Source organism: Gobius niger (assembly GCF_951799975.1).
Source record: "Gobius niger genome assembly, chromosome: 4".
NCBI lineage: Eukaryota > Metazoa > Chordata > Actinopteri > Gobiiformes > Gobiidae > Gobius > Gobius niger.
In genome coordinates this window covers 20876600-20898510 of record NC_136855.1, presented here as the reverse complement: position 1 = coordinate 20898510, position 21911 = coordinate 20876600, and the positions used below count along the sequence as shown (strand labels likewise).

Here is a 21911-nt window from a genome sequence, read left to right as displayed (position 1 = left end):
AATTAAAAATTCACAAAATCATTTGCCACCATTGAAAATGTTACATCTGCAGAAGTAAATTACTAATGCTTTTCAGGACATTTTTTCCAAATGTGTCAATAAACAAGAGCATTATGTTTCAATAATGGTTATTTTGTACAAACGCCATATTTTAATGGTAAACATGACGGCAGACACTATAGGTCCAAAGAACAATGGAGATGATGGATATAAAGCAGGCAGTATGGGGCAATAAAGGCAAGGTGTGAGCGCTGTAACGTTGTCATTACATTATTGACCACTAGGTGTCAAGCAAGTGGCACCTGTTTGTGTGTAGGTAGTCAAAAGCCTGCAAGTTCATTAGTCTAATTTGATTGACCAGTGAAGTGTTTACATCAACCATTCCCAAAGTGTGGAGCATCGCGGTCCCTTTATCATTCCAAAGATTCCTAGGGGGGTCCCCAATACTAATATTTAACTGTATTCAATAGAATTTGTAATGTTTTACAGCTTTATAAATATTTATAAATATAAATTGCAATGAGCTAAATACTGATTTGAAGTGGTAGAATTTCTTTTCAACATTTCTTTTCAAACTAATTTTTTCTTGCAAACAAGCTTTGAGCCAGTGAGGCCCCCCAGAGGGACCCGGACACCACTTTGGGAACCACTGGTTCATATTTTAACTGTCTTTATGTTTTACTTTATCTCCTAAAATACCCTGTATCCCGTGTGCAGATCTTTGAAAACAGGTGAGGTAGGTCCATATCTTTATCATTACACCAAAGAAAAGTGATTCATGAGAAAGAAGCACTCAACATGCTTCAGTTACTCTGTACAGGGTTAAATCACAGCTAACAATAAGAAAACATGTACAGAAACACTATTTTCACAGTAGTACACTGTCGAGAGAGGCATATGATTAGTCATTAACATGTGTTTTACAGTTGTAGCCCTTTAATATAAAATATTAAAGGTTCTTCAATGTGCTGCTATGAGGCATCAACTGAATAAACTGTTCATAATACAATACTGATCTCTTTTAGAGACATGAACTTGTGTATTTTCCAAAGCTGCCATGTTTGTTTAGTTGTTGGAGCCAGTATGAGCCAGTGACCCACTGACCTGAACTGAGTATTAAGTGCACGCACATTTCAATCTCTCTTTACATTCTGTTTCCTCTGCATCCACAGTTTTCACCAGGAAAGTCCATTACTGTGTCACTCTCACGCTTCACAGTTTCAAATGTTAAACCAGAAGGTCCACCAACTAATATCTGGCCCATTTTTGTCACTCATACAGTGCAAGTAAAACTGGATTAAACTGTAAAAAGTACCAACAGAATTGATTGTAACAAAGGCATTTTTTCTGTTTACCCTGTAAGAAACGACTTCTCCAGCATTTTCCAATCCTTTACACTGTGGTCCGTAAACATACGACTTCAGTTCATGATTTATCAACGTCTTGCTGTTCACCCAAATCACTTGAACCCGCTGATGGTTTCCTCCATTGTCAGCAAAAGACAGGCATTCAGAGCGGTAAAAAGGCAGTAAACAAGACTGTCGAACATCTGCACTTCACAGATAATGAGAGCAGACGACCACAGCACTGAGTGGTCCACAGCATCCGTCCAAAGTGCCGACAAAAGCTCCTTGATTAAAACAACTTTAAACGTTGAGATTGTTCAAGCACTAGTGCCATCGTTCTCAGGGGCTTGAGAGTCAAGTGATATGGTCCCGTGGGTGATGACAGTGGTTGGGGCTTCAGCTGGGTCGCGTTGACTGCCTTGTTTGGAGTGGTTGTCCACCTGAGCAGACACCAGCTGCTCAATCGGAGGAACTGCACTGCACAAACTCTGCTCATCTGTAGCATGTGGAGCCACGGTGTCAGACCTGCCAGAGTTAGAATAAGTTAAACATTGCCAAGAAAAAAACAACATAATTCCCCAAAAGGTGTTGATAATTGCTGGCGGTACCTGTCCTCTCGCATGCGTCTCAGGCTGCCATGGTAACTTGCTTTGCTGTGGACACTGCTGCCTCTGCTCCGGGTGGAGGATGGTCCATGGTGTGTCCTCTGTGGCTTGTCCAGGTCATCAATGACTGCCAGGTTTGTAGAGGAGGCATGAGTGGATGTTCCCTAAAACAAGCACAGAGACATTAAACCAAGTACTAAAACCATGAATAGTGTGGTGTCGGTAACCTGCCACACCTGGGTGGATGTTCCTCTGGACTTGCGGATCACAGGGGTGTTTGGTTCACGCAATAATGACTGAGTGAAGTCTGGCTGCTCCTGAAGAACCTGCCGAGACTCATTTATGCCACTGCTACAGAGACCAGTGGCACATCAGACATTAATAACAAAATATACACATTATACACTGGGAGTTGTCTAAAGTATTGTATGTGCATCCTTACTCTTTGTGTCTGCGTCCCTGTAGAAAATTGGCCCATTCATAACATGTCTTCTTACTTCCCACCCAGAAAACTGAGGGAATGCCAACCACCAGCATCATTAGATATTTAATAAGGAACAAAACCATAGCTGGGTGACTGGTCTGCTCCACCTGAAGACAGCAAAGGGAGATGAGTCAGAGAACACAGTCCTTGAAGAAGGGGAAGAGCTGCTGCTTTAAACTATGCTTATAAAGATATACTGTAAGCCGTTTGCAGTTGTACATTCATGATACAGAGAAGCATAAACACATAACATCATTTATTTCAATGCAGTGTAACTTATACACCACTAGAGGGCAGGGGTTTGTATCAAATTCCTTGCTGTGATGTTTGTGTGGGACTGGTTAAACTGAACTGGTGTTACTACATCACTTTCACAAACAACATGGCAAGTGGGCTCGATATGCCACGTAAAAGCATGGATTAACTATAAAACCCACAAACTTCAATGTTTTTTAAATGTTTTGCTGAGCCCATTTTCCCCCAGTTTGAGTAAATTTCCTCCAATGAAGACACAGAATACCTCAAGGATCTGCAAATATACAAAATACATGAGATTTCTGCTCTGAACAAGCGCATCCCTCAGGGGCAAAGATCAAGTGACACAGAGCAATAATGAAATTCTAAAGCTACCACTGGACTTGGGGGGGTCTCGCTCTTTATGAAGGTCCACACACGTAACACAAGTGGCTGCACCTGCCTCCAGTCTGTCTGAGACGCCTGTTACTCACACCTCTGACAGCACTCTGATCTCATAATCAGGGAAAACAAAACCAAACGACGTGTTCGTGTAGCAAAATCTTTTAGTCGGTGAAATCAATGGGAGGCTTTCATTGTGACCTTAAGTGAAGTTATGAACTACAGTGGGTTCAGAAAGTATTCATAGTTCTTTTCTAATCTTATTTTTGTCTCTTTTCTTTTGTATTTCTTAAAAAAAAAAACAGCAAATCCTGAAACCACTGTATGTGTGTCTTTGTGTGGGTGTCCCAAATGAGCAGGTTTATTTTGGTTAATAATTTAGAGATGGGCCGTATAGAATAGCACACCGCCCTCCACTCTTCATAACTCCCACAAAGGGCTCATAGACGGCAGGCAGCAGTGCATGACCGAGCAAGTCCAAAGCACAGAGTGAAGAGGGGGCACTGGAAACAGGAAAAGCCAGAGACACAAGGGGGAAACTGAGGTACGGTATTCTATCTTTCCTTAGGAGGATTAACTCAGGTAATGATGCAGCACATCTCTTTCTTCTTTTCTCAATGCAGAGTCTAGAGTTAGTCCATTAACAAGGGATTCAAGCTTATGGAACTCTTTCTTTACTTTTGTCCGTTGATCAAGAAAAACAACACAGACTGACACATAAATATATTTTTAAAGTTAGAAACACAAATAATCCTGACTCTAATAAATCTTTGAGACACTTAAAAGGCCAGCTGTTTTTAAATCACAAAATGAACTTGTTATTTTAATTGGTTAGTTGTGGCACAAATACTTTTTTGTAACTTTCCTAACACCCCGATACTTCAAAGCGATGTGTTTCTGAACATGTTTTACAGCTTTCAGGGGGAAAAGTTCCCCTGTTATGTTGATCACACGAATTAGGCTCCACCGGGCTGATGTGTTTTAGCATCAGTCATAATCTGCTGCAGTCTTTTTTTCCACATAAATGTCTGCAAACACAAAAGTGACACTGAAAGTAGAAGAGGGCGAGTGCATCAATGGTCTGGGAAAAAGTGAGAAGGTAGACTGGTGCTCTTCAAAGATTGGGCTGAGCTTACATAAGAGTAAATTAGCTGAGACTGGCTTGTAGAACATGTCAAATTGATGATTAATTTTACATGCCCTGACAAAGACCTGTGCGGTCGAAACGCGTAGGCTGGTCCATAACTAATAAAGGACTTTTATTTTTGCTATATGACTCGAGTGCCTCGGACTTTATTTTGCTTTTTTGACTGCTTTCACTACTTAGCACAAGCTGTTCTACAAATGTCTGCAAACACAACAGTGACACTGAATGTATCTAAAACACTGTTTCCACAATTCTTACTTTTTTTTTCCTTTTTAACAGTGATCTTAGTAATAACCCTCGGTAAAAGTACTTTCCCTTATGAAGGCAATGGAAAGCAATAAGAAGTGTCTAAATGTAAATGGGATTTTTGAGCTGCAGGCTATACTGTTTAAGTAGTGATGAATGGTATTATTTGTCAGGAGTGTGTCCAGCAGAGATGACAGACAGACACTGAGCAGCCATCTGCTTCCAGACATAAAAAAGCTTTGAAGAGCAATCCCATGGGTCTTTATCCTCCTCAATTATTCATTGTTTAAATATGAAATTTGCTGCGAGTTCATAAAAGCAGTTAAATTTGAATGAGAAATACAGAAAAGGCTGATATTTGTGCCTAGAGGTATGGCATGATTAAGTTATTACTGTGCATACCTTATACGGGCAGGGGATGTGATATCGTTTGCAGTTCTCCTCCATCCAGGTTGTTTCCCAAAGGCTTCGATAGGTGTGCTCATAAAAATAGCAGCCAATCACAGTGAGCAGGGGGACCAGGTAGAGCACAGAGAAGATGCTCATGCGGATCATGAACTTGACCAGTTTGGTTTGGTTCTCCTTCTCCAGTGGAATTTCCATCCGGACGCGATTCAGAGCCACAATGCCCACCAGCAGCAGAGCAACACCCACCTGAGCAGAAATGGGGGGAGCAAGTTAGATACATGTTTGTTATCAGCTGCTAAAAGACTGTAAGCTGAAATACTGGTAAAGGACCACAGGGCAGATACATTGTTTTATCCACCCACTCATCAGACAGTTCACCCAAACACATATCTATCTGACAGCCTCTTTCATGTGCCCACCCGCTCCTTCATCTCCCACTGTACTCACTGCCACGTTGAAGCAGAGCGGTGCCAGAACAAACCACCTCAGGGTGTCTATGTCATACAGTCCTATGAAACACACTCCACTGATCCCATCTCCTTCAATTTTGTTGAGGGCCAGGAGGGTGATGGTCAGGGCCCCTGGGAGGCCCCAGGCGACCGCATGAAAGAGGAGCGCTTTCTTCTCAATGGCCTCACTGCCCCATTTAGGAACAGCAGCCAGGAACCAAGTGATCGTCAAAACGACCCACCACACGGAGCCCGCCATGGTGAAGAAATACAGCACCATGAAGAACAGTGTGCACACCTGGAGAGAAGACAAAGAACTTCAGGTGAAGGGTGTAGGATCTTTAAACTTTGCATCAACATGAATAGGTCAACACATGGTGGATCTTACCTTGTTGTGTGAACCCTGTGTGATAGTTGCAGCTTTGAACTGGGCAGAACTGGCTGCATTACATGCCACCTTCTCATTCAAAAGAAAGCCAAGGAAGAACACCAGAGAGACCATGACATAGCACACAGCATAGAAGATGATTGGCCGCTCTGGATATCTGAACCTAAACACATTAAACAGTCCGATCACTTTTTTGCTTCGGGACAATGCTAGTATTTCATAGTATTGTAACAGAAAGAGGTTCAAACCTGGTCACGTCAATGAGAAACGTCAAAAAAGTGAAGAGTGTTGCAGACAGGCAGAGGATGGCTATCACCCCAATGAAGTAGCGCATAAACGTCAGCTCTTTCTGGCTGAAGTACATTGATGGACAGGGAGGAGAACAGTCCTTTCTGCCCATGAAGGTGTAGCCCAGCTCAGGGTCAATCTTCAGCTCCCGGGGACACCAGAAGCCATAGTCTCTCTGCACCGTTAGGGAGGACTGGTCTGTGGGCTCAGGGCTGGCCAGCAGATCCTCGGCACGGGGGTAGGCCTCATCACAGTCTGGAAACCTGAACGAGATAAGGTGCAAAGCCAATAAAACGGCTTAATAATTTGGGAAATGTATTTGTATTTTTTTTTTTTTATAATTCTAAATATTTAGATCAAAAATACAACTACAGCTCAATTTAAACACATACAGGAGCATCAACACTACAAAGAAATATTAAATATTGCCTAATACAAGATACACCAGGGCTAGACCCCATGGAATTTCTTCAAAGGACACTTTATTATGTAAATAATAGCTGCTTTTGTGATTTGCAGACAATTTCGACTTTCAGTAAACGTCAGCGATATCTTGACTTCAAACACACCTGCTACACTCCATGTCCTCTGGCCAGGTCAACCCAAATATCTCCATGAGCTTGTCACACTCGTCTTTGGCCCGGCGGCAGATCCCGCGACACGGCATGGACACGCGGCCGTACTCTGTGCACACGGGGGCGTACAGGGCGCACAGGAACATCCTCAGGTCTGCGCTGCACACCAGGTTTACCAAGGGGTGGAACGGCTGCAGGAGAAAGACAAACGTTAATAGGTTGCACTCACATGACATCATTATATTCTTAAGAAGAAGAAGTGCTTTATTTTGTATAACGCCTTTCACAGACATGGTCACAAAGCGCTTTACATGAGACAATTTAACATTCACTCCTTACTCGGTGGTGGTAAGCTCCACATGTAGCTTCAGTTTCCTCTGGGGGAGACTGACCGATTCACTTCGCACGCAAACATGTACCCGGAGGAATCCTACGCAGACCCAGGGAGAACATGCAAACTCCACACAGAAAGGCCCCGTCCAGGTGGGAACCTGGGGACTCATCTTTTAGCATGGATTGTATATAATAGTCTCATGTATTTTCCAGCTGTTGTTCTGTTTTTGTTCCTTTATCGTTGTATTCCATTGCAGCAAAACACTTTGAGTTTCTGTATATGTTAATGGTGTTATACAAACACATTTTCCTTGCCTTACATACTTTTTCCGCTGGTGCCCTGACAAGGTTGTTATTGAGTCAGTAAAGTTTGCAGTCATGTTCATGAAAAACAGGCTGTAAACTGAACTGAACCGCTGAGTGTCTCAAATTAAACCTGAAATAACCATCAAAGAGGATGAAGCTGGAATATGTTCCGTGCTGAAAGATACATATCTCTGTAGAAGCTCATGAAATATGTATTGCTCCAATCATATCACCAAACATCCTTTTGAAGTGGGTTACGGCAAAGACAGACTGCAGTCACAGTCAGAGCTACTAACACACTGAGCAAACAGACAGCAGGCTAATATACATTCAGCTCCCCAAGGAGGCAGGGGAAAGGTCAAAGAGTCAGAGGCATCGGCAGGCAGGAGATGATCCTGTTTCTATCAAGCACAAATGACCATTCTTCTGTTTTTTTCTTAGTGTAAAATAGAGTAGTTAGCACAGAAGGTCGAAATGCGTGTAACAGAGTTTTCATTAGTATGTGTGATGACTGAATGTATAATCATATTGAAAAGGCCGCAGTAACGGTTAAGTCCACTCTTTATTATATTAATGGTATTGTGTCCTCACACTATATTAACACCATAGACAATGCACCGGCAACATTGAACAAGGCCAGGACTTTGCTGACTGTGTCCACAGCGATGGAATATGGAAAACCTACAATGTTCAGAGTAGAACTGTCAGAGAAATGAATGGTTTTTTTTAACAAACTGCACTAGCATCACTGTTCAATTAGACATGTGAAAAAGGGGCACTTGCAGTGATTGCTCGCTACAAAGGCTACAGTATTTCCTTACAAACTCTATGAATGCATTTGTACAAAGGTGCATGCATCAGTGCTTACATGTGTGTTTCATGTCCATTTTTGAGTACAGTTGGCCCTGCTGAGTATGTTTTGATCGTTCTCAATTGCGGTGCTCCAGATCTACACATTGGAGATGCTCCACCAGTAAATGGGTGCACTGGTGCATGAGCGCAGTGACATAGTTTTCAGCACTGGCCCCATACAAACATACAGTGAGCCTGTGCTTGCACACAGGACCAAACCACTTACTGTACTTCAATAATTCACATCTGGCTGATTTCTCTTGTATGTTTGCACGCAAACTTTAATTTGTCACGGACACGGAAAGGCAAACAACAACATGTGGTATAATGGCTGTGAGAGCTAGTACTATACTAAAACCATTCAAATAATAGAAATGACCAATAAAAAAAGTTATATAAAGTTATAAGCTATATATGTGATATTGCAAACAAATAAAAAAAAATAAAAAAGTGAAAAGAAGGAAAAATAAAAACGTGAAATTTATGTCATACTATGTCCTCTTCAGGTAGAAATGGAAAGAGAAATCAATTTTTAGTCCTCCATATAAACTGTTTACACACGATGTCACACAATCTGGCAAGAGCAAGATTGATACTACTGTGCCAATAACAATGGCACTGCATTCTCGTGTGTTTGTGAACTCACAAATATTGTGAAAATTCAGGTTGCAGGTAATGTGAATGAACTACTGAAGTCAGCTAATGACATACAGCAAATTTACTCTTCCGCAATACTTCAAAACTGCATTAATCTCCTGCCGTGGTGATCAGTGAAATAAAACAAACAAATCATGCTAATTTTTATGAAATTATCTGTTCTATGAGAAAGTTGAACCACACAGCACTGTTTGGCCTCAAAGTGGCAGGAGAGCCCTAACAGCGGCCTGGGGCTTCACTTAGCGCAGCAGCAGCAGCGGTAGTTTTACAGGAGAGTGTCCGGTGCCGCCAGGATGGAGCCTTTCTTCTTGTTTCTTCTTACAGTGTGTGATGTCTTTGTGTTTGTCCCCATTTTCCCTGCTCCTTTTGGATATTTGAGGTTATGTTTGTTGTATGTTCCACTTATGGCTTTTTTGAAAAAGGTATTTGAGCGTGTGCAGCTGTATATTGCTCTGTGCAATTATCCTGTCAATCAATGGCAATTGCCCTCAAGAACTGTCACAAAGGGAATAATAATAAAATGCGGTTTAGCTGTACCTCCCGCAGAGAGAGGAGGAGCTTAGCAGTCACGCAATTTAAGGCTTTGTCAGAAATTTTAAAGAAGTGGGTAAAAAGAGAAATATGTTTGGCAAAAGTATGATTATTTATGTATCTACCTTGTTCTATTAAAGTTCAAAGCCACGTTTATGTAAAAAAAGACACAAGTGGTTATTTCATGTTCATGTTTGTGAATAGGTCAGTCTATGGAAAGTCTTAATGCATGTTGTTAGAAATCAAGATTCTTGCCTGCATAGAATCCCCTTAGGCCTAAAGTAATTTAACCAAACGGTGCCCCAAAATGGTTTCATGCCTGTTAAAATGACAAATATAGCAACTTGCCCTTAGACATTTGGCATGTGTTTTTTGTGGGAATATTTTGATATCATAGTATTTGCATATTTCAACCTTCTGATAGTAATTACCATTCCTTTTTCTGAGTGTAACCTTAAATTGCTTCAACTAGACGTTACATTTAAACGTGATAATGTATGTTATTTAGGGGAACTAATTGCATGCCATTAAAGAGAAGGGACTAAGATGCGGAGTGGTTTTTGACAAGCGGTAAAATGGAAAAAAGGCCCCCCGACCGGTCCACCTCTTGTTCAATAGAGGGATTAAGTTTCTTTCTTCTCACTCCTTCTCTCCAAAGAAACCCATGGGGAAGGGGAGGAAAAAAAATACTAAGTAAGAAAAAAAAATCAACAAAGAAGAAGGGGGGAAAAAAACGCATATGATTAAGTCGCATTGCAGCACAACCGAGTATGTGTTTAGCAGACAAAATCAGAAGTGTCAAGGGGGTCGCACGGTTAAAATGCACTAGTTGGACCACACAACAGGTAATGAACATACACGCTGAACTATGATGTGTAGGCTCTTCCCTCCGTTGTATTTATCATGCATTAGTAAACTGTGCCCCATTTTCTTAGACATGTTTCCGCTTCACAAGTTGCTCCGCCGTCAGTGCTTTGAATGTGTGCGGCACGTTATTCGCAGAAAATCCACTTAGCCAACTCTGCAGAAACTCATAGATGGCATTGAGTGAAGTAGGAGGACAGAATGAAAGAGAAGCAGCGAGAAAACTGCGGTGGAGTGGAGAAAAGAGCTCTTTCCCGGTGGATTAGCGAGTCAAATGGATTGGGAGACGTGTTTAAGAGCGAGAACCTGAAAACATCCCGGAAACGTCACCAGCTTTGTGCCCTGATCTGATCGGGCTGGCAGAATGTTGGGTCTGCGCCCCCGAGCAAACAACCATGCACCCCAGGATAAAATGAGCACAGTATTCATGTCCTCAAAGCTTATGCTAAAAATGCATTGAATTATTTATACACCCTTATAATAGGGAGGAAACACTTTAAAATAACTCAACGTAAAAGCATTTACTGTTGTAACCACTGCAACCTTTCACCTCTTAACCCCCACATCTGAGCCAGTTTGGCTTCACACAAATCTTAAAGCTTCTTGGGAAAAAGCATCAACATGGCAAAGAAAACGAGGATGAAAACACAACAAACATGTAACAAAAAAGTGAAAAAAGAGCGACAGAAACGCAACAAAAAAGCTAAGAAAAAAAGATTTGGGTAAAGCCGAACTGGAGCAAATGCACTCGGTTAAAGTGGGGGCAAGAGGTTAAGGTTCTCAAAGGTTGGCGGCGGTTACCCAACAAGAGACTGGTCTAAACTGCACGGCTGGTGGACTCATATGGAGGGAAGGTGTTTTATATTGACACTTATGTATCTTTTTTAATTGGTTCCAAATAGATTATTGCATGAACCATATATTTTCATATACATAACTCAGTACAGTTTGTCAGGTAGGAGAAGGATGTTGCTGTGAAATGGGGTCACTGACTTGGGAACCACATAATTAAGTGTATGAGCGATCAATGCAAAATTATAACTATATAAACCTCTTAACCCCCACCTAAACCGAGCACATCTTCTCAGCTGGAGTTTACAGCCTATAGGCCAAAGTTACGCCTCATTTTTCAAGCTGAAACCTACAAAACTTTGTTGCACTGTCGCCGTGTTTTTGTCACATTTGTGTAGTGTTTTTGTCTCTTTTTTGTTGCTTCCTTCATCACTTTTTCCCCCTTGCTTTTTTTGTCGTGTTTTCTCGCTTTTTAAATGTGTTTTTTTTTTACAATACACCATAAGATAATGCCATTCTATCAATGATTATAAATAAATTAATATCTAGTAAATAGTGGTGATTTGTGCAAAATATTTCAGGTGAATGCAGTGTTAAAAAGGTCACCTGCAGGACAGAGCCATCACACAGCCAAAGAATAAAACCCTCCAGCAATAAAAATGTAAATGAGTATTTCTCCGCTGCCAAGCATATGCCTGGTGACTTTCTGACAGCAGAGATGTGGGAATTTGTAGCTAAACCTGCCTAGAGCCGTCCTGCACACGTCGCCTATAGGCTCACTCCATTCTTCGCCCGGTGCCACGGATTCTGGTTCAGACAGAAACCAGCCTTGGCGCAAATCATGTCAGACCAGACGACTTTACCTTCGTTAGCAAACAGAGACAACTCCATCATTTCCATCACACTCTCCACTGAATATTACAACTCATTCACAGTTTGCAAATGGAATAATAACCAGGGTGAAAGTCTGTGCCAAGCTTAATAAAAAGTGTGAAAATAGAATCACAGTAGAGAGCACAAAACCATCTTACAAACACGTTATCCCAAAGTCGTGTTTTAAGGTTTTTGGGGATACATGGAAATATTTCAGGTCTAAAAAGAAGGTTGAACTAAACAATACACAAATAATTATCGATAAATCTGAGTTTAGCCGATCATTTTCTAAATAACTGGCTGCACCTTAGAATTAAGAGGTACTTTAAGTAGAAATGAGTCCAGGGGTTCATGAGACACAAAAGGTTGGGAACCACTGACTTACACAGTGCTTTTGTGGTCGCAACAAGCCTTCTGATTGGCTAAGGAGTTAGATTCCTAAAGATCCTGCAGTGTTTCAAAGTAAAATAGAACAGAAATCTCAATTTAGCCCCCCCCCCAAAAAAAAGACTTTGACTAGGCTGATATATATGAATGTAAATGTGGTAATCTACTCTTCTTCCTTTGGTTGTCCTGTATCAGCATGTCTTAATGGTTACTGTGGTATATGCAGTAAAAAAAAAAGAAGAAAGAGAGATGCAGCCTATACATTTAATTGAGCCGTCACGTTTTGCAACTTAACCCCTTACCTCCCACTCCCCCCTCTCCCCCACCGAGTGCATTTTCTCCAGTTGTGCTTTACACAAATCTTGAAAGCTTCTCGATCGACTGGAGCTTCCATTGGCTTAACTGATTGACGTCGTCGCCATGTTTTTGTCACATTTTTAAACTGTGTTGCTGTCTTTTGTGGGTTTTTTGTTGCTTTTTCATCACCTTTTAGTCGTGTTTTTGATGCTTCTTTCAAGAAGCTTTTTGAATTTGGGTAATGTCAAACTGGAGATAATGTGCTTGGTTCAGGTGGGGGTTAAGAGGTTAAAAAAATAGGAATTTAGTCTCAACCTTTGCGACAATAAGCTGCTCCCACAGTATAAGAATTGCATTATACCTCCATATCATCGTCCCCCGGCAGCTGCGCTCTTCTTATTGTCGACTTTAAGCACACAGCTATGTTATTGCTTTCGCCCCTTATATGTAGGCTTTCTTTAGATTGCAATTTGAGCTCCATTTTGAGATTGCACACTCCATAATGCGGCATGAATATATTCCTGGATATAGATTCATACAGCAGCACTTCCACCGGGCCACTCACACACAGTAGCTCTGGCTGTGCGCCTGGTTCCTCTCTGCCGCTCAGGGGAGAGACAGGCGTTGGTCATGAATAGCCAACTGAGCAGACCGTGATGCTCTCGTCGCTAATCTCTGAATAGACAGTGAAGAAAGGGGCACCCTTCTCTCACACTCTCTCGCGCTTTCATTCACTCCTGCGTTTATCCGCGCCCAACCATCCTTCAGTCACAAACAGTGGACAAAGCCTTTAATAGCATTCCCCTTCACGTTCACATCCCCTCCTCCTCGCCTCCTATCTTCTTTTTTCCCTCATTTTTTGTTATATTCTTGGCATGCATTTACTTGCGCAATTACACTGACATGCACCTCCCCACATTAGCATTCATGGGCTCTTACATCTCTATCCCACCTGTCATTTCATATTGGAACAGAACGCTTAGAAAACATTATTACTGCACTATGCAGAGTTGGCAATCAGTTACATTTACCGGAGCAATCTTTGGAAGAAATTGTGCTTTGAGGAGTAGTTTCCTCACACCATACTTCATCCTTGCACTTTCTATATTCTGAAGTAATCACAGTGCACTTAAATACTCGTGTTGCATAAGTAGCACACGCTTTTTTCTTTCTACTTGAGTAATTATTCTATGCAATTCCCGAGTTTGGTTACATACAGGGGACAATGTCAGGACATTCAGACAAAAACCTGTTCCAGTAGGAAGTATTTTGCCAGAAAGGAAAAGCTAAAATTACACATGATTACTAGTCTGTACGACATAGCAGGTGCTTTGTAACCTGTCTAGTTTTATAAGCCTTGTTTTCCAGTAATGTGTCCCTTTATGATGGCCTGGTATGAGATTATGTCACTGCAAAGTTAAAAACCAACATAAATAAATACCCCTTTCCTTTGAGACAAGCCGTTGACAACTGAATCATGTCTGCCAATGCGAGACTTAATTACAGGTTGTACTTTGCCAGGCGTCTTCTTCCCAGCACTGTTATTTTGATTGCTCATTGATGAGGGGAAATAGTTTGAGTTCAATGAGAGGTTGGCGTCTAGGAGCTATGAACTTTTCTTGTAATGCGTAATTTTTGAAACTTTCGTGACCAAAAATGCTGCCATGTTTAACACTTCATTAAGCAACCCTGAGACCAGCCAGAGTGCTTGTGCTAATATGCTTAAATAATTTAATATGTCAATTATACAGCATTTGTAAACATTTCTTTCCTTGTCTTTTCTCTGCTTCAAAGAAATTTGAAGATAAAAAGTATATACAGTGGTATGCAAAAGTATGGGCACCCCTTTAACTTTTCAACATTTTGCCATACTATGGACCATAAACATAAATATATTTAATTGAAATTCTATGTGAAAGACACACAATCATGAAGTGAAATGAAATTTATACATGATTTAGATTTTTTTTAAATAAAAAACTGAAAAGTGTGATGTGCAAAAGTATAGTATAGTTTAGTGAAACAATTGCCTTCAGAAGTTGTCTGACGATTTCTGAATGATCAAATGTTGACCCAATGCCAATAGAGTCTACCTGTGTGTAATTTAATGTCAGTTCAAATACAGCTGCTCTGTGATGGTCTCAGAGGTCTGTTAAGTGACCACTGTGGAGCAGAAGCATCATGAAGTCCAAGAACACAAACTGTACACAGAGCAACTATTAGTCGTACACTGCACAAATCTGGCCTTTGTGACAGAATGGCTAGAACAAGCCATTCTTGAAAGAAAACCATAAGAAGTCCCATTTGCTGTTTGCCAGAAGCCAAATGGAGGCCACATGGAGGCTGCTGGCAAACAGAAAACACAATCTCTACTTTGGTCAATCTCAATAGTCGTCATGGGACTTTATAATCGACAGGTTTACAGTCTTTTCTTTGGCACAAGCGGCATCTAGTTTGGGAGTTTGGACGAGACAATGGAAGACTTTTGTGTGCCACATGAAACTGGAGGAAAGCCTTCGTTTTTGTTTGAGCCGAGGTTTGAATAAAAGATGCATCTAATTTTATCGAATCAGCAAGACTGATTTAATTTACTATGAAAAAGTAAAATCAAATCGAAAATCGAGATCGATCAATATGGGGAAAATAATCGTGACCATTTTTTTCCAAAATCGCCCAGGCCTAATCACATATTAGTTTCTCAGAAATGAATGCACTTTTTAACAATATACTAATTTTCAGAGTTTCACCTTTAGTCGATAACATGATCGGAACATCAGCTGTAAAAAGCAACTGCTCCATTCGCAAAACACATGAAGGATCAGCCGAATACTGACACGGAACATTTGACCCATCCTTCAATACCACAGGGCATCATCATTATTGCAAGAATCACCGAGCTGGATGATTACCAGGACAACACCTCGTGACATTAGCTGTTGCAGCAGAGCATTTTGGGCTCTGGAGCAGTAAACAAGATTACTGAAACCTGTATGAATGAAACCAGTTACATTTTATGAGGGAACAACAATGTAACATGGTACCAAGCTCTAAAAATAATAAACTTAATTTAGTATCCTACAGTCAGGCTCTACCCAAATGGAAATAGTCATTATTATCTCTTGCTCTTTTTCACCATATCTTTCTGCTGTTGGGTTTATTCCTGACCATGCACTCACCATCACCCCGTGCCCCACACACCCCCTCCATTCCTTGTCCTTCCTGCAGGCCTATTTAACTGCCATGGCAACAGGTGATGTGTGAAGGCGCTCACACAACGGCTCGACACACCAGCCCTGCCACACACCCGCATTATAGACTGCCCTAAATGGGGGAAACCATCCAAAAAGTATGCTCAACACGCTTCAAGAAGGGGCGACAGAGAAAGTGTGAAAACAGGAAGAAAAGACTCGGAGAAGCGAGGCGAGAGGGTCAGCCTTGACAATACAGAGATGGTAACGGCAAAACAATGAAGCCCAATAAGAGGGCACCCACGCATTTCCTCACCTCCACAGGGCGATCTGTGGATCCATCTGCTGTCTTCATTATAGATTTGATATTTTTTTACATATTTTTCTGTTTATTTACATAATTTAGTAGATAATGGGGCTCCAAAACTGTTCAGATCAATCAGAAATGAAAAATGCAATCATACACACTGGGAAATTAATTACTCTTCGTATCAATAAAAAAGTCCAGAACGTAATTGATTATTTTCACTTATTTATTTGAAGCCATTCATTCAATAATATTTGATTTCAACAGTGCGCTCCAGACCTCTCTCGATCTTTTTTTAATCTGTGTGAAATGCCGCTTCAGCAGTTATGATAATCCAGCATGTCTAAATCCTTGAAAATTGTGGCTATCATGAATATTACACATCTAAGAAATACAAGGTCTATGGACATTATGTTAGATCTTGCCTGCAAGAGATTTGTGTATTAAAACTGAATCTGTTTTGAAACAAACCATTCATTCACCTTCCACAATCTGAATAGTGTTTAAAGAGTAATGTGTTTTCTACCTTGAAAATAAATAAATGAAACATCCAAATGAATACTTGCTTTACTCTCCCATAATGTACAGTATTTCACACAAGCAGATTATTCAGATTTTTTTGTACATACACTAATTATAATCTGAATGCATGACTCGTGGAAGGGAATGCATTAATACATGCCATACATTGCAAAACGCAGCTGTTCTAGGAACATGGGGCTACTGTGTGTTAAACATGCTTTTTAGTTAGCATTAACAATAAAAGCTTATGATGGTCCTGACATGATGTGAAGTTATCCTTGCCTACTATAGAGTGGCTTTGCGTGAGAAGGGGATCTTCTTCTTGATACAGTGTTTGTAAGTATGTAACAGAGCATGGGCTTAGCACTGAGGGTTAAACATTACTCTGTCCACACACAGTTCTCGGGCCGGCTTGTGGGTTCAGATTAGGACCTTAAGACCTGGATAACCTATATTTATGTTGTATCAGCATGCAACACAATAAAACATAAGGCAGCATGAGATATAGCTATCCCTGTACGTGGTGATATAAAGGAGGAGAAAAATGGCAGTGAATATACTAATGCCACAACGTATAATGTTGCAGAATGAAACCCTGTAGTAGGTGGACAGACAGCACCCACTGTCCCCACTACCGTCCAAGTTTATTCAGAGTAAGTACTTTTCTTAGTATTATACCAAGAGGTATAATTTCTGCACCACAATGTACTAGAATTTTCTGCTTGCCAATTTAAATGTGGGCCACAAAGCACTATTTAAGCAATGAACAATCCCCTTCAAATCTCTCATCTGGCATTGTGGAGCTGGATAAGCAGAACTGGAAGCTTTGCTGATAGGAATGCATGGCCAAAACCAGCATCAGGCAGTGCCTTTGTTTCTCGCATAAATAAATGATTGCTTCATTTGGGCTGACTGCGTCTATAGAACCTGACAGAATGAGCAGGATAATCAACGGGAACTCCAAAATTCAATGAGGACCAGTGTCTATGTGGAGTGAAAAGGGTCTGTAGCCTCTTCAGATGCCCTTAATACACGCACAGAGACATACACACCAAGCATAACCCACCTCAATGAATGGCCACGCATTCACAGGCACACAAAGGGAAACCATACTTCACCGCAACAAGCTCCAACTCTTTAAAACTGGCACACACACATTGTTTTTGAAGGGGACCCCGGTAACCTCACGGTGGCCTTTCCCAAATACTGCAGTTAATTTGAAGGACAGGACCCCATGCTAAGTGTAACACAAACTCCATAGACAGCCCCTGTTCAAAGACTGGTGACATTTTTATTCCGTCTCCACACACACACGGCTCTTTCTTCAATTGACCAATTAAAATGCAGCCTATGACGTCTCAAAATATGTACATTCCTATCGTTAATAGAGCAGTGGGTCCAAGCCGTGTAGAATATAAGAGAATGCCAGCGCTGTGAATTTTTGCTACAATTACTTGGAACGATGCCCTCTTTGTGTCAGGGAATAGAATTGAAACATATAGGGCATTGTATTTCATTGAAAACAAGGGGCTTTCCCTTTCACACTCTCACACTGCCAATGAAATGCCCTTCTTTAAAAAAAAAAGAAAAAGATATTTCTCTCTATGAATGCTACTTGGCATTCAAATTATCATTGCTCATAACACAACCAGATTACATATCTAATTAGTGTTTTCTTTGTAACATGATCCTGGTGAGGTCATACAACTAATCCCTGCCTGTCTAATACACACAGACTTCACGTAATGTCGTGACCCTTGGTGCATCCTCTGGGATTCCTAACACGCTGCAGCACATGGGCAGCACAGGCCACACAAGTGCACTTTAGCCAGACGTTAACACAGATATACAAAAACTGTACACTCATCATAAACAGAGCCGCACAATAAGGCACCATATTATTGTTGTGGCAATATAAGGTGAATCAATGTCCATATTGCAAGAAGTTACAATGTATCACAAAAGGTTTTCCATCTGACAGAGATTTTCATTTTATTAACACAGCCCATAATGAAATTGCATTGGCAACACGAGCAGCTTTAGTCGTTATGATTTAGTAAATATCCCAAATAGACAACTTCCTTTTTCATACAGGATGATATAATATATTTTTATCCAATGAAAAAAACAAAACAATAGTTCATCATTATACTTTTCTCAATTTAAACAAATCCACTTCCTCTTCTCGTATATACCTCAATAAAATGTGGCCTAATGAGGAACTCTTGGGGCAGATGGGGAGGCAGTCGGTGTGTGGGAATCAATGACTTCATTGTGGTGCTGAGAGAGAGATTAGCAGCTAGTTAGCAGCACTAGTGAGAGCCGACAGCTGCTCTGTACAAACCACCTGTCAATCACTCCGTCAGTCACAGGAAGCACAGAGGTACAGCTAGAGAAAGCCACTCCCAGTAATTACACACAGAAGCACTGCAGTGGTCAGTGAGGCTGCCAATCAAAAACAAGGGAAAGTAACACGTTTGTTAAGTAGCTACAATGCATAGAATAATTTAGATTCTAAGACAATGGAAAAAGGAAGGTAATGGATGCACATATTGACAAACTGAAATGCTTTATGGCTTGAGAGGGTTTCATTGAGTGCATAATTGAAGTCAATAAAAAGCATTAGCAGCACGACCACACAAGACAAAGGAGGCAGGAGAAGAGGCATTGATGCCGACTGTCAACATTAAAAGAAATCCTGGCTTGCAATATACTGAGTTGAGCAGCCCACACCTCTTGGACACATGGGCTGGTAAGATGTAAACAGTTTCTCGTGACATATATGATCAACTATCCCTGCCAAGTCGTAGAACCAGCCCGGCTCATGTTGCCACTCAGCGTCGCCTGAAAGCCGCCCTCTTATGACTGCTGCTGCGGGGACTGTGGGTGTCAGTTACAGGCTCCTGCTTCAGTTGGGTGAAATCAAGTTCAACAACAGATGCTTCTTACAATCCCTTGTGCAGCGTGTTTTGACATGACGCCTGGGAATTGGCTTGATTTGTACACTGTCCTTAATCTGCTGAGTGAATCTTATCACGCAGCAATGACGGCTATTAAGAATCCGTCAAGCAACACCACAATGCCTATAGGCCTTTCAGACCCATAGTATTTGATCCTACTTCACTACGCAAAGCAGCGGTGTATGACAGCAGTGAATTCCTGCAACAAACGCAAATGCCAGCCCCTTTAGTAAGTACATCTCCTTAATTCAGATTATAGCGAAAAAGATATAACAAGCTGTTGCAGTTCAAAATGAAGATCATAAAGAAGACATAAAGGAGGGTCCTGAAACTGCAGCTTTGAATACAGCTTTAGTGCTAACAATGGATAAATACCAGCGGTCAGAAACTGGTCTGCATTCTATAATAGAATAGAAAGGCTTCAGGACAATAATATAGACCATTTCAGAGCATACAAAGAATAACCTTGACATAAATGGGATGCAGCAACGAAGAGCACACCGCGTCTGCTTTAGGGATGGAATAGATGTGATAACATGAAGAAAACCGCTTGAAAGATTAGCAGTCATTTTTCCCCAAAAAGTCTTTAAAAAAATCATTATTCAACACGGCATAAAATTAACAAGTCACTGGCTTGTAGAACATCATCTAGACTTCAACAGCCGTAATATAAGATGGCTTCTCTGAACAGCTGGAAGCACAGATAATTCAAGCTGATGTAGTGTCTCATGTTTCTCAATTTCTAACCATTGTAAAAAAAAAAGAAAAAAAAAAAGTGTTAAAACATCTCTGCCAAGTGACATTAAGAGTGTCATTCAAATCACTACAGACTTTGCCAAGGAAACAAAATGAGACCTTAGTTTATTCTGCCTGTTGTATGTGGTTTATTGACGGCACCACACCCAGCGGTCCTCAGATCCCAGTGCACTACATCGCCGTTGGTTCTAATAAATACTTACGACGACAAGGTAATTACATTCTTGCCATTGAGCAACACCTCGCCTTCCTCTTTGGAGAGCAACAAAGGAGTACGAGAGAAATGCAACACGATCCAGAGCAATACTAAGCGTTTTCTTTCCTTCTAAAATTCAACACCCCTTTCAACAAAACTCATTACTTCTTAACTTAAGTATTAATTACTTAAGTATAGCACCATTGCTTCCTGGAGGCAGTGGTCAGACAAATTGCCTGTCTGTCTGGGGACATGAAAGGCTGGGAGTAGCTGCTTAAGCATCCATCTGCGTCTACATGAAGAGTAACCGGAGAGGGAAGATGGAGCGTAACATAAGGAAGGATCTGGTATCGCTTTCCTCAAATGTTGCACTGTTCTTGTTAACCCTTTGATATTTTAGGTCTGTGAAGTGTAGCGCTCGAAAAAAACAACAACAACCACAGCCTTGTACGACAACCACAAGATGAAGCTCGGTTTTCAAGATTGTTGTTTTTTTTCCAGCCGTAAAAAATAAACAAAATATGCACAGACTGAAACTGTGGGATTATGCAAAACTGTAAATGAAATATGCTCTTTTCACTTTAAGCACTTTATCATTATGAGATTCTTTTTATTTTAGATTTAGTATTTAAGCTGAAGGCCTGAAGCGCCATTGTTCACATGCAACACCGCAATGCGAAAAATGGGGACAACAGCTCAGTTAATATTATTACACCAAACATTTTTAAGACAAATGTTGACTTTGTGTGATGGTGTGCAGACAATGACAACTAACCTCCATGGCGAGAGCTGCAGTCTGCTGATCATAGTGGTTCAACAAATTGGGCATGAAGGTGGTGTTGTAAGGCAGGTCCTGGCACATTCTCAGTCTGATGGGCTCACAGGAGAATTCGCTGTGGCTCTCGATGTACTCCACGTGAATAGACACGGCCGGGGACAGCACCGAGGAGAGCAGTAGGACGAGGTGGGTGAATAAAGGGACAGGGCAGAGCGCCTGTCGGCAAAATAAGGCTGCGGGTTTACAGCCCCGTTCACCAGCTCCATGCATCTCACTGCTAGCTTGGGAGCAGCTCATGATGACTTTATTATCACCCTGGGAGCCTCATCCGATAGGTTAAATAATTTATGAGCGAACATGGGAAATGGATGAGTTCAGTGCATCAGGAAAGCAAAAAAATAAATAAAATTAAATCCACTTGTGATGTTAATTTTTCAAAAAGGATCCCATTAAAAGTCTTCATTGTTTGTTGATGTTTGAAGAGCAGGATCCGTCACATGGTTTCGTTGAGAGGAAGAGGATGTGCTGATCAGGTCCTAAAAAAGTCAAACATTTGGTACATTTTCATTAGTCAATAATAGATAAAGGTTATAATTAAGTCCGCTGGTTATGGTCCAGTGAATGGGGTTACACACAGTTTACGCGGTAGACGTACGAAAACGTGTTCAACACAAGCCTGGACAGACACGGCAGGGTTGAAGGCACCAACATGAACATTACACCTGCAGACAGACACTCCC

General features: G+C 41.2%; 1 protein-coding gene across 1 annotated transcript; it reads right to left on the bottom strand.

The window, feature by feature from the left end:
- Positions 1–12: 12 nt before the first annotated feature.
- Positions 13–21643, bottom strand: LOC306962256 (frizzled-3-like). The gene is made up of 10 exons (XM_079555357.1): positions 21169–21643; positions 6567–6763; positions 5958–6260; positions 5710–5872; positions 5320–5619; positions 4867–5118; positions 2394–2542; positions 2188–2302; positions 1955–2115; positions 13–1871 (listed from the first exon to the last, which is right to left on the bottom strand). The coding sequence occupies exons 1-10, from the start codon at positions 21466–21468 to the stop codon at positions 1664–1666; spliced, it is 2148 nt and encodes a 715-aa protein (XP_079411483.1). The 5' UTR covers positions 21469–21643; the 3' UTR covers positions 13–1663.
- Between the last annotated feature and the right edge of the window lie 268 nt (positions 21644–21911).

Excerpts from the sequence above, each read along its gene's own strand:
- LOC306962256 (XM_079555357.1), bottom strand. The coding sequence starts at position 21,468 with ATGAGCTGCTCCCAAGCTAGCAGTGAGATGCATGGAGCTGGTGAACGG. Across the intron at positions 5,119-5,319 it reads CGCTCTGCTTCAACGTGGCA|GTGGGTGTTGCTCTGCTGCT; the intron begins GTGAGTACAGTG and ends ATTTCTGCTCAG. Across the intron at positions 2,303-2,393 it reads CAGGGACGCAGACACAAAGA|CAGTGGCATAAATGAGTCTC; the intron begins GTAAGGATGCAC and ends TGGTCTCTGTAG.